The following is a 13,069-nucleotide window of genomic DNA, read 5'->3' on the forward strand; positions in this document are numbered from 1 at the left end:
TAAAAAAGATTTTTATCTTTTAAAAGCATGCCTATAAAACAATAATCAAAATGTTAAATGATTATTTATAAAATTTAGGTGGGCAAATTTATGCTGGGATTTTTCCAGTTATAATATGAAATACTAATTCATGCGCTAAACCAGCAAAATACTAATGAGTATTTGACAGTCTAAAACTGAAGGTGCTGAACCATTATGGTAATTGTGGCCATAGTGCTTACAGAAAAGTTTTTAAAGAGACTGCCTAGTATAAGACTATTAGAAGAAAAAGGAATTTATTAAGCTAAGTTAAAACATAGGGCAATTTGCCATGGATATAAGATGATTATAATTGACTTTCCTTTGTATCTTCCATTTGTGTTTAAATGACGTAAACTACCTGTGTGGACAGATTGTGCTTGTTAAGTCCACTTTCTTTTCGGTTTCTTCTTGATCCAGTAAGCTTGGAAAGACCAAAGCCACTGCTGACTCGGGAAAGCTTGGACTGTGTTGTTGGACCCAATGCTTCTCCTCTACTGATGCATTTCTTTTCATGAGCTAAGAGAAATTGCAAGAGAAATACCAAGAGAAAGAAGGAGTTGGAGTTAAAATATTCATTTTAAAAAAACAAAACCTCATCAATAGAGCTCCAAGAGAAAATCAGCATGGATGATATACAGATGGCTACTGAATTCAACTCAGAATTCTACTCCTGTATTCTCTATTCCACATTAGACAATGTTAGGAAGATTCACACAAAGATATTCAACATTGTGGTTGTTTTTTCCCTTCTATGAACAGGCAGGCAGCTAGGCATAAGAGGACAAGCAGTCATGCCACCTGCAACAGACAGGGGTATTTTACACTTCTTGTCAAGGATGTGGTAGTTATCTCTCTCCATCCTTGCAACATGAATGGACAAGAGTTTGTTCTGCTGCAGTAAACAAGAAGATGATCTTATCATTGTCCGTCTTAACAACGAGAACCACATCCCACTAATTTCTTTGCCACACTCCGCTAACTTCTGTCCTTGCAATATAGCCAGCGCAAGCTATACAATGAATGTGTCTATTGGCAGAATATAAACATCTAAAACTTTGTTGTTGCCTCCAGCTGAGATAAGACTTCACATATAAGTTCCAGAGTTATAACCAGCCTACATTTACCTGTCATAAAATGGAAAGATTTTAGAGACAAGCATGAGGAAAGATAAGTGAGAGTTCGGACAGAAAGACAGTATGTGAATAAGTACATACTCACATAAAATACAATGGAATGTTCCATCATACTCTCATAGCTCTAACAGAGTTTCAAAAAGTGCCTATCAAGACCAGCAGCAACTCAAGCTGTTACAAAAAACTTTAGAGCTACAGCGTGGCTTTGATCACCCTATTATCAAGAACAGAGCAGTGCAGATCCAGCTAAGCATGACATCAGCAACATTTCGGTATATTATCTTTCAAATTGTGGCTGCCTAAACCTGCTCCCTGTTTCTCTGCCACACCTAAGGTACAGCAGTCCATGCAAATATAAGCAAAGTTAAGTTTACTACCAAGCGCCTATGCGGCATAAAAATAATTAATATAATTATTTCATTGTTATTCTCAAGGTAAGAATACTTAGGCCTTGCACTGCCGGAACTAGAAGATCCTTTATGGCTGTTGCAAAATGATGACATGCCATTTTGCGCAGGCATTCCAAAGGCACAAGCAGCTTACCAAAGAGCTCTGGTGCTGGTAAGTGTGGGATGCATGGAATGGGGCAGGGAGGAACGGGATAGAGACCAGAGCAGGAAGGGGGTATGTCGAAGCTGAGAAAGGAGAGGTATCACCTAGCAGCAGAGCCACTGATATCCTATCCCCCTTCCTAGGTCCATTCAATCCACGTTTACTCCTGGGCAAGGGAACAAACATTCCCTTACCTGGAGGAAACCTCTGGGATTGCCTCCTCCTGTAGGATGTAGCAGGTTGTCCGGTGATGCAGCTGCATCAACAAGAGGGGTGATGTGTCTGCATCAAGAAGTAGGGGGAAAAAGCCTATGCCAATAATAGTTCTTCCTAACTAATGTTATAAGCATAATTTTGAAGCATTCATTTTACAGTAACTTCCAACTTGGAGAGATTTTGTATCTGAACAATGACATAGATTACACAATAAGAATCTGCACACGTAGTCTTACCCAAGTGATTCTGCCAACATTTTAAACTAGCTTCTTCAATGAGGGACTTTGCAACTCCAATATCCACATGGCCTCTGTCATTGACAGGGAGGGAAACTTTGAATGCTTCCTCCAAAACTTGCTTCTTGCTATAGATTAGTTCTGTCCAGACACGATTTACAGCTTTCAGAAGAAGCTGGCGGCCTAAAATGTGTAATGATAACACCATTGTGAATGAATGTTAGATACATGGCAGCTGCATAAGAAGGACAAGATGAGAGGCAACACTCTCACACAGTGACTAGAACTATTCAGAAGCTTTTGCCTTCGTGTGCACAAATTGTGTGGTTAGGGCACTGTGTGAATTCATACTGCCAACATTTCTTATTATTGTATCAGTCCAAGTCAATTCATGATTATCTACATTGTTGCATGTTGGTGCTCTGACTGTTATGTCTTGGGATTCATAAACTTCAGTTCCTGAATAAGTACCTTCTCTGTGTCACATTTGACAACTTCTTTACTCTTTGCATTTAGTCTTCAAACTGCACTTTATTCACTCCAGTACTTTTCAAAATAGATCTGAAATAAACCTTATTCCCTCTCAAGTAGTGTGTCGTTAGCTATTTCCCCATGAGTGAGCTGTCCCGCTGATTTCACAGACAGGGAGGACGACTAATCCTAATTATTCCTAACTGCTGCTTACCAGAATCTGCTTAAAGCAGATATGCAGCCTGTAATCGGTAGAAAGGCTCATCTATACAAGACTAACATCTGTTTGCTGTCAATTACTCATTTCCCTGGTCCATACCTCAGTATAACACATTTCAATACAGTACCTTACAAAGCTGCACTTTTTATTTTGGGTATTTTTATCTTCATAATTCATCGTCAAGACCTCCCACTTCCCCGAAGGATAGGAAGAGAATTGGACTGGACGAGAAATACATAACTAGCTAATGGTATTAGCTGACATTTAAGACAAAGCTTCTAGTTGCTTTATTGCATGCTGTTACCTTCACTAATGTCTTGATTGTAGACTCCATCTGGTTCTATGTCAGACGGGATCATGATGTGCCAAGTAGTCATCCTGGCTTCTGCTTCCAGGCCAAACCCATCTAGGCTGCTGCAAATATCATCCAATAGGTTAACCGAAAGTGAAAAGAGAGGTATTTGCTCGGGAGAGAGACAAAGGGAAGGGAAGGAGAGGGGAAGGGAAATAAAGAGAGCAAGTTCAGGGAGAAACAGAAGACCTTAAGCATTCTATAAAAATACCACATATTCAACTGGATTTTCTGAGTCTTTCTAAAGAATAGTGCTGAAAGGAAAAAGGGGCAACTATGTTCTTTTCTATGGCAGTGTTCCACTGCTCCTCAGCAAGCGTGGGGAGTCCTAGACTTCCCCTCAAGCTGGAGAAGGGGGCTGAGACATTAATTTGCTATTCCATGCTTTTGTGGTGCCAAAGAGCAGTGCTGGAACAAGCCCAGTTCAGCTCTCCAATGAGGTGATGGGGATGGGGTGAGGAGGAAGAGGTCATCTTCACAATTGTTATGCACTTGCAAGGTGCTGAGAAGCCCAGTGCAATAGCGAGGACAATCCCTATCCCTGCCCCAGCTTTACAGAAGACAGGAGAGCTGGTACATGTTGTTGGACTAAATTTAAAAGCTTCTTGGAGTATTCTGGAACTCCAGGAAGGATCCCCCACCTTAAGCCTGGGTCTTGGCTATGAACTGCTCTTTATCTGGCAGTTATCTTGACAGTTTTATTTAGTTGTGTTCATTTTTTTCATATTTATATACTTTATTTTCTGCAAAGAGCTCTGAGCAGCACCCACAGTTCACCCTTTTCCCTCACAACAGCCTTGTGGTGTAGGTTGGGCTGCAAGTTGGGCTGCAATGACTGATGCAAGTTCATTTCAAGGATGAGCAGGGATCTCTGCCCAGGTCTTCCCAGCCCAAGTGCAATGATCAAAGCACTACACAGCCTGTTTCTGTATTGTGAAATAACATATTTACTATGCAAAGAAATGTTTGCACACATTATGGGAGACTTACCTTCCTGCATGCAGGTTAACCAGGCAATGAGCCAGGCAACTGATGAACTCTTGGTCATGATTCCCAGGCCCGAGGATTAAAGTTCGATTGACAGTAAGCATCCTCAGAGAATCAAGGAGAGCAACTTGCTGGGGAACCGTTTTGTGTGGCCTTGAGAACTGATATAAGATGGTCCTATTTAGGCAGTGATAAACAGCATCCAGTGACAATCCCTGAGATCTTCTTTTGGACTGTAGAAAACAGAACGCAGAGAGATGAACACGTTCAAAAGAATGGAATTTCTGCATAAGCATGTTTGTCAACCATGTTGTTAAACATACGGTTGTCATTAATCTCACTTACTCAGACCTGCGTAACGATTCAACTACATTGAAATTTAGCTATTTAAAATATGGCTTGAATCATTAACTTCTAACACTGCCTCACTGTTACTAAAGTAATTATTCCTATTCCTTACAGCAATGATCAGGCATCAGGCAACCTTTGCCTTAAGAGTTTAATTATATTAATTTAACTCTCACGATTTGTGGGAAAAGAAAAAGAAAGCCCTATATATCTAAAGGATTAGTAGTACTGACCAAGAGAGACTGTCGCTTTTTGATATATTTGCAGAATTTACTAATTTTTAGAACATTTTCTGCAGGAATGCACATGTGTTCTGGATCTATCAGAAACATGGAGGCTGGTATAGTAAAGATGAAAAATTACATGGCTTGCTCTGTTCACTGTAAAAAGCATGAAATCAGGCTTTAGCACTAGAAGGTACTAGGCGTGATATTGCAGGTAGGCCGTATTACAGTATTAAAACAGTGTTTCCCAAATTGTGCGTCAGGACCTAAATCATGATTAGATTGTCCGTGGGTCATAAATCTTACAAGCTGCTGACAAGGAAAATGTACTGAGCCTTATGGAATGTAAAACTGAGCTACATGTGCACATTTTCTCATGAGTCGGACACCATGGCTCTTATCAAATGCCAGAGGAAAAGGAATGCAAGGCCATCAGAATAGTCCGGATCTGATGAACATGGAGCTTAACAAATTCTCCAGAACAGGGGTGCTCACACTTTTTTGGCTCAAGAGCTACTCTGAAACCCAGCAAGGCCCGGAGATCTACCAGGGGGGAAGGAAGCGTCTGACAGACACCCCCTTTAATGTATGGAGCCCCTGCTGGAGTCTAGTCAGTTTCATCACAACCATGCGCAACCTCCTGATTTTAGGAATGGGTTAAGTCAGAATGCCAGATGTAGGGGAGAGCACCAGGATGAGGTCTCTTGTTATCTGGTGTGCTCCCTGGGGCATTTGGTGGGCCGCTGTGAGATACAGGAAGCTGGACTAGATGGGCCTATGGCCTGATCCAGTGGGGCTGTTCTTATGTTCTTATGTTCTTATCAGTTTTGTTGCTGCATGCCTGAAGAGCAGCTAAAGTGTCAGTTTCAGTGTCAGTTTAGTGTCAGCTAAATATGTCAGTTTCGTCTAGTCACTAGACGAAACTGACATATTAACAGTTTGGAGAGACAGGGCTCCGCAATCTACGCATTTTGCCTCGCGATCTACCGGTAGATCGTGATCCACCTATTGAGCACCCCTGCTCCAGAAGGTGGTCCCCCCACTATAGCATAAAGGATGAAAATGGAGGTGTGAGCGGCTGGTAAGGTGAAACTTCTTCTTTTTTTTTTTTTTAAATCTCATAAGGCTAGATGGGTCTCACTAAAGTGTCATTTTAAAATGTGGGCCCCAGTGCCAAAAAGTTTGGGAACCACTAGATTAGAAGGACATTAAAAGATTATTATTAATTATTAAAAATGGCTCTCAGTTTAATTTTCTGATGGCCCAATCCTATCAATCGTTTATGCTGGTAGAACACACATTCTGCTGGAGTAAACCGTTTATGGCCAACGCGTATGAAACCATACTAGTGTGCAGAGCCAGGCCACCAGCACAAGTGACAAGCAGCTGCATCTGCATGAAGATGGACACCAGACACCCACCATTCAATCAGCACAGGAGGTGGAGTATGGACAGAATGGAGCAGTGACAGGGCAAGGATGAGGGCAGATTCGGCCAAGGCGGGGGCAGGCTCAGCAGAAGCAGCGCAAGCTGAATTCTGAACACTTTTCAGGCCTGATCCACCTTAACAGATAAACTCAGACTTATGCCAGTGATTTAGCTGGCATGGTCCAAACTGACCTGTAGAAGTCAACCCGGGGGCAAGGAACTAATGATCCCTCACGGTGAGGAAAACCCCCATAGGATACAAGTGGTGGCTACTGCACTGCCACACAGGTAATTAGTTAGAATTGGATTGCCCAATTTAGTATTCATTACTGAAGTAACACATGAAACTTCATTAATCAAATTATGAGGTAGTTATTTAGCTCACAGAAGAAAGACATTTGATGGTCCACCTAGAGCAGGGGTGCCCAAACCCTGGTCCTGGGGCCACTTACGGCTCTCGAGACCTCTCAATGCGGCCCTCAGGGAGCCCCCAGTCTCTAATGAGCCTCTGGCCCTCCAGAGATTTGTTGGAGCCCACGCTGGCCCGACGCAACTGCTCTCAGCGTGAGGGCGACTGTTTGACCTCTCGTGTGAGCTGTGGGTTGAGGGCTCCCTCCATCGCTTGTTGTTTCATGTCTGTGATGCAGTAGCGGCAGCAAAGGAAAGGCCAGCCTTGCTTTGTGCAAGGCCTTTTATAGGCCTTGAGCTATAGCAAGACCTTCGTTCAATCATGTAAGTTCATCTTTAATATCTTCATTTACGTAAATCTAGGTAAATTTATTCAAATTTTAAATGTAAATTAATTCTTTTTCCCCCCGGCCCCCGACACAGCGTCAGAGAGAGGATGTGGCCCTCCTGCCAAAAACTTTGGACACCCCTGACCTAGAGTAATCTTAAATATGTACAAAATTGAACAGACCAATACTTTTTAAAATATGCATACCTGTGCGATTAACTGGATTATGAAATCAATAAGCAGCTTGGACTCCTTGTTGAACATGCCTTGCCAGAGCTTATCCACAACACGCTGTGTGAAGTAGAACACATTGTTTACAAGCACTTGGTAGCTTCCTCCACTTGTAATAGGCAGAGATGCATCTTCACCTAAATTACAATGACAATACTAAGATTACTGCTTTTATTAATGAAACTACTTCAAATGAGCCTTTTGGCTGAACAGACTTCAAGGGAGTCTTCAACAAGTTAAAACCAGGTAAAAAAAAATTAGTGCAGTGGTTAATAGTATAGTGCATGTGCGCTTACAAACACAAACAACAAAATCAGCCAGAATTAAGTCCAAAGGCTTATTGAAAGAATCAAGTCTTTGCTATGTGCTGAAAAGGGAACAGAGAACTATCCAAAGTGGCCTCCAAGAGAAAACATGCCAAAGTTTATGTGCCCCAACTGAAGGTACTATCTCATGTGCCCACCTGTCAAGCAGACCATTTAGCGCTTTAAAGGATATTTTGAATTGGACAAGGAACTATAAGCAGTTAGTCCAGAATGGAACAGCAATGGAGTTATAAGTTCTGTTCACAAACACCAGGTAAAATGGTTCTTTCATTCCAAACTAAATGTAATTTCTGAACACTTCAAATGTGACTCCTTGTAATAGGATTTTACTAAAATATAAATGACCGTGGCCAGATTTGTCTTCTCCAGGAAGGGACATATCCGGTACATAATCCATAGCGCGTGAGACTTCTGCTGTTAAAATTTAAAACAAACAAAAACCTGGACACACACATTGAGAAAATCTGGGTCAACCTTGCCAAAGGAGTACTGGGGCCCAAAGGAGTATCAACACACTATTTTTACTTGACTGAAACATAACAAAACATTCTTAACTCAAACAAAAATATGATATAGTGTATAATATTTGGAGATGAACCTTTTATAACAATATAATTTAAATAAGCTGGTATGGAAAGGAAAAATGTAGAATCATTTTCCAGGAGAAACATAATACTACAAACAAACATAAGTTTGTGCGAACACAGTGGCTTGAACCTCATAGAAATTTTTTTATTGGTACAATTGATGCACACCCTTTGTTCCATCTAACCCCATTCAAGTCTCAACAAGCCAAAACCAGAAAACAAATCAATGTAGTAGTTTAGTGCATGTAACTTAGATAAAGCGGTCATGGAAAGTCTACACTCCAAATAGAATTTAATTTGCATATTCCTAGAAACTGAACAGAGCTGCCATTGAAGGTAACAAAGCAAAGGCATCAAAAGTTGAACAACACAGAATGTCAATTACCCAATAAAACATCAGCTGCAAGCAAGTGGTCCATCACACTGTCTAAAATGTAAGTCTGGAATTCTTTCTGTTGTGCTCTTGTTGATCTCTCAGGAGAGGCCTGGAAAAGAACACACACACACATGGATAACAGAAAAGGGGAATGAAAGCTAAGTTACCATGAATCTCTGCAACTTTAGGATAACTTCATGCACTGTGCTGCCCAAATGGAAAAGAATGTACAACTCACTCCACTGACAACATCTGTGGCTAATACCAAACCGATAAATATATGTCCTTAGACAGAATTGAAAATGTAAAGATTTCCTTATTAATGTTATATTTCCCTTCTAAAATGGAAAAGTAATCTACTTGCTAAATTGACTATGAAAAAGCACCTTTACGGGCTTACAGATAAAAAAAACTTACACAGAGCATCAACATATGAGTAATTATGAACAAGTTTTCTAACATCGGTAGTTTACAATGCCACTGCAGTTTTATGGACAGGCTACTCTAAATGGAGGTGACAGGTAGTGCTCTCAAGAGGACTACCAACATTCCAACATTCACCCCTTCCCATTACAAAATGGAACAGAAAAATAAAAAAGTAGAGCCTTATGTAAGCAAGCAAGGACAGACACTACTTTTGTGCGCCCTCTTTTCTGGTTTCCTTCTTAAGTTGTTCTCTAACTGGCGAGAAACAGGGAGCTGGAGAGAGACAGAGGGGCCCTCAGGTAATTTTTACATATGTCTGCCTCTGCCTCTCTCCCTGTCATCTGAGTGGCCTCCTGATTCCAAAAGACAAGGAGGCAGGGAAACAGAAGATGATTCTTTCCCTTGTCTTTCCTGCAGCATAAAACAGACATTTGCAAATCAATACCTAGCACCTAACAATGAGAAGTATTCATTACAATCTTTAAAGAACAATGAATATATACCAACTATACCTCCAAGAGAAGGTCTATTAGTGGAGTCTGTTTGCTAGCAGGTGTAAGGCAGAGGTTGTCAATGATCAGCACACGCATAAAGTCAAACACAAACTTCTTAGCGGGATGGTTGGTCAAGTAGGTCTTGGATCCAACATTGCAATATTCTGATTGGCTCCGGTTCATTCCTGTGTCAGAGGCAAATGCTTTAAATTCCTCTGCTGGAGATCCAACTTCATCATCCAAATCTGTAACCTGTTTTTTTTTAAAAAAAGATACAAATTCAGGGATTTACTGCAATTCAGCCTATCTTTGGCAAGGCAGGAAAAGAGAGCTATTTGAAATTAATTACTTGCTTTAGTGTTCTATTTTTCAGGCATCACTCTCAGGAAGTCTCAAATACCGATTACTAGTATGGTGGAATCTACCAAAAAGTTTTTAAAATCCCCTAAAGTACTTTGAAAAAAAAAAACTCAGAATGGACAGAAATTTGCATCACACCTTTGTATACTTACCATTTCTCCAAAGTGCTCACTCCATCTTTACAGCCCCCTGAGGTTTGCTATGTTTAATCTTTATCTACATTTGACTTTGAGGCACTGTTAACAGATATCAACATTTATTTCCTTCTGCCAGACAGATCAGGTAATACTTATGGCCACCAGAGGTTAGGAATTTGTATCCAAATGTGTGGCACCATTAGAGGCTATCCACTGTGCCAAAAATGCATGATACAAGAAGGAAAACCCTCCAGAAAGAAAATGGGAGAAAACTCACTGAACTGAAAAAAGGAGGAAAAAATGAGGAATAAGATTCCCTAGTCAATAAAAAGGAAAATATCAAAAATGGTCTAAGTATATATATTGAGAATTTCTAGTGACTAATGTTATGTCAGTGTGTTGAAAAGTGAGAAAAAAGGCATGCAGCCCACTCCTCAAAGCATGAGTAGAAGTTTAAGGCCTCCCAAACAGACCAGCAGAAGCACCAGCTGTCTGGGTATAGGCTTGGACTGAGGGTCCAATCTTATCCAACTTTTTAGCATCAATGCACCTGCAATGTAGCCCCCAGGGAAAGGAACGAGCATTCCGTTACCTTGAGGAGGACTCTGTGACTGCACCCCCATCACTAGAACAGCTGCATCAGCATTGGAAAGTTGGATAGAATTGGGCCCTGAGTTTGGCTTTGTGCAAACGCCGATGCATAACATGGGATTACACAAAGACTACAAAGAACCACCACAGTACTGATAATAAATAGCATCTTTTCCTCCAACTCATAAACATGAGCATAAGAAGCTGCCTTATACCATGCCCCTAACAATGGTCCATCAAAATGGAACTTCTTGCAACAAAAACCTACCACCACTGTTTGTAGATACACCACTCAGTAATGTTTTCCTGTTTAGATCTTGCAGAATACTTCACTTATATCCCATCTACTTCAATCTACCTAAATAGCCATCCTAGAATTCCATCTAAAAACAGGAACTGAAAAAAAAAATAGCTAGACACCAATTTGTTTTTGGGCCTCATACCATTTCAGAGTATGGCCGGATGTTGAAAGGGAAAACGGTAGCTGCCAATGCACAGAGAAACTCTGGGCTCATCCACATTGAAGCCAGATCAGGGACATTGTGATATAAGTAGCGAAAGAACTGCATCAAGGTGACCGGATATTCACGAAGCCAAGAGCCCTCTTCCTCTGACTGCCAAGGCTGTGATGACAGGGAAAAATTAGGCAAGGTATTAATTTAAAAGACAATGTAATATAGAAAACAACTTGATACATTTTTAAATATGGTCCCTTTTTGGGGAGAAGGGCGGGATAAAAATAAAATTTTATTATTATTATTTATTAAATACAGCAGGTGGTCTGCATCTCTATACTAAAGAAATTAACTGAAGATAGCATTTCTCATTCATTTCTAAGCTGCTTTCTGGTAAACTGCTTTAAATTTGCTCTCACTCTTCCTATTAATCCCTCTGTCCGGTAGGTTAGGCAGAAAAAAACTGAAGTGACTTGCTCAAGGCTACCTGGTGAAGATTGATTGGGTTCTCTCACTTACAAAAACCAGCTCCTTATCCATTATCATTCTATCATACTGATACCGGCTCAGAAGTGTACCTCTGTGTCAAAAAAAGCTGTATTATTTTCATGCGAGAAAGGCAACAAGGTTTTTTTAAATGAAGGGTAAGAACTTTCTACCTGTCAATATTCGCAGCTTCTCTCAATACAAAGTTTATTATAATTGATGCAAAGTGAGAGACTATTGCAAATATATGAAATTTAACAAAACATTATCTCTGAAAAGATTGCTGGGGTAAGAACATAAGAAGAACCCCATTGGTTCAGACCAAAGACCCATCTAGTCCAGTTTCCTGTATCTCACAGTGGCCCACTAGATGCCTCAGGGACCACACTAGATTACAAGAAACCTGCCTCCTGGTGTCCTCCCTTGCATCTGGCATTCTGAGGTACCCCACTTCTAAAATTAGGAGGTTGCTCATACTCATCACTTCTTGTAACCTGTGATGTGCTCTTCCTCCAGAAAACTGTCTCTTACCTTTTCAAGACATCCAGAAACCCCCTTTTCAAGACATCCAGGCCAGGAACCATCACTACATCCTGTGGCCAGGAGTTCCACAGACTAATCACATGCACATACCCATCCCAACTTGTAACCTGTGATGAACTTTTCCTCCATAAAACTGTCCAATTCCCCTTTAAAGGCATCCAGGGCAGATGTCATCACCACATCCTGTGGCAAGGAGTTCCACAGTCCTGCCACTTTCCTTCCTTCCACCCTCAGGTGAAACGTAATAATTGTTGTTTAGATTTTTATAGCTTTGGGGTTCACTTGCATCCCTTTTAGAGTAACTGAAAAATGCATGTGTTGGGAGTAATAGTAAGTGTGCAAAAAAGTGTGCAAAAAAAATAGTAAGTGTGCATTTAATTTTTAAAATCATTTTTCAGATGCTTAGACCAGAACTTGTTACTTCCACATCTTATGAGTAAAGAGTACAAAGGGTAGATAAATACAGGTACAAAATAGATAATTTTTTTCCAGTTTTCTGTGCTCTTACACAGATTTACCTGAACTCAGTGGAACTTACTTCTGGGCAGACATGTAGGACAGTGCTGTTAGTGTCACAACAAATGGTAATAGGAATCATTGTACCCTCAGACTTACTAAAACAAACTGAATTTTTAAACCTTTTCCTAGTTAGAATCTTCCCTTCTGGCCCAACAAACCTGATATTTCAGCATCTGCAAAGTTCATGAGAAATCCTTTTTAAACTGGTTTTTGGGGTTCTTCTACCCCTATTGTCTCTGCCAATTTTGCAACAAACCACCAGCCTCTGCAGATGGCAAAACTTTATTGTGCCTCTCAATCAAAAGACCTTTGCAACAGTTTTCTTTGAAGGCTGCCCTCAGGGATCTTTAGAAACAGCCCATAACAATACAAACATTTAGCTAAGAGGTTGAAGAGAAGCACTGCAGATCCTGCAGGAACATCCTAGCAACTCACATTATAAGCAAGGCTAGTTGATTTGCTGACTGTAACTGGATATTACTTATGGCTTCTGAATCTTACACTACGTGTACACTGTCGTGTGACAAATGTGCGCTATATTGTTTTCTTGAAAAAGGATAGTTCTCAATAAAGGGCTAATTTTTTACTTGCAGATGGTCTCGTGATTAAAATAA

The 13,069-nt window shown here is 40.6% G+C and overlaps 1 protein-coding gene across 1 annotated transcript in view; it reads right to left on the reverse strand.

The window, feature by feature from the left end:
- The window catches only part of WDFY3 (WD repeat and FYVE domain containing 3), a 117,937-nt gene that overhangs the window by 34,337 nt on the left and 70,531 nt on the right, over window positions 1-13,069 (reverse strand). The window contains exons 31-38 of the mRNA XM_066631605.1: window positions 10,896-11,075; window positions 9,383-9,616; window positions 8,454-8,553; window positions 7,132-7,292; window positions 4,192-4,421; window positions 3,154-3,263; window positions 2,159-2,341; window positions 380-537 (exon numbers count right to left, since the gene is read on the reverse strand). Coding sequence (XP_066487702.1) covers window positions 380-537; window positions 2,159-2,341; window positions 3,154-3,263; window positions 4,192-4,421; window positions 7,132-7,292; window positions 8,454-8,553; window positions 9,383-9,616; window positions 10,896-11,075 — 1,356 coding nt within the window. The remainder of the gene's footprint in view (window positions 1-379; window positions 538-2,158; window positions 2,342-3,153; window positions 3,264-4,191; window positions 4,422-7,131; window positions 7,293-8,453; window positions 8,554-9,382; window positions 9,617-10,895; window positions 11,076-13,069) is intronic.

Source organism: Tiliqua scincoides, chromosome 6 (genome assembly GCF_035046505.1).
Source record: "Tiliqua scincoides isolate rTilSci1 chromosome 6, rTilSci1.hap2, whole genome shotgun sequence".
In the NCBI taxonomy this organism is placed as follows: domain Eukaryota; kingdom Metazoa; phylum Chordata; class Lepidosauria; order Squamata; family Scincidae; genus Tiliqua; species Tiliqua scincoides.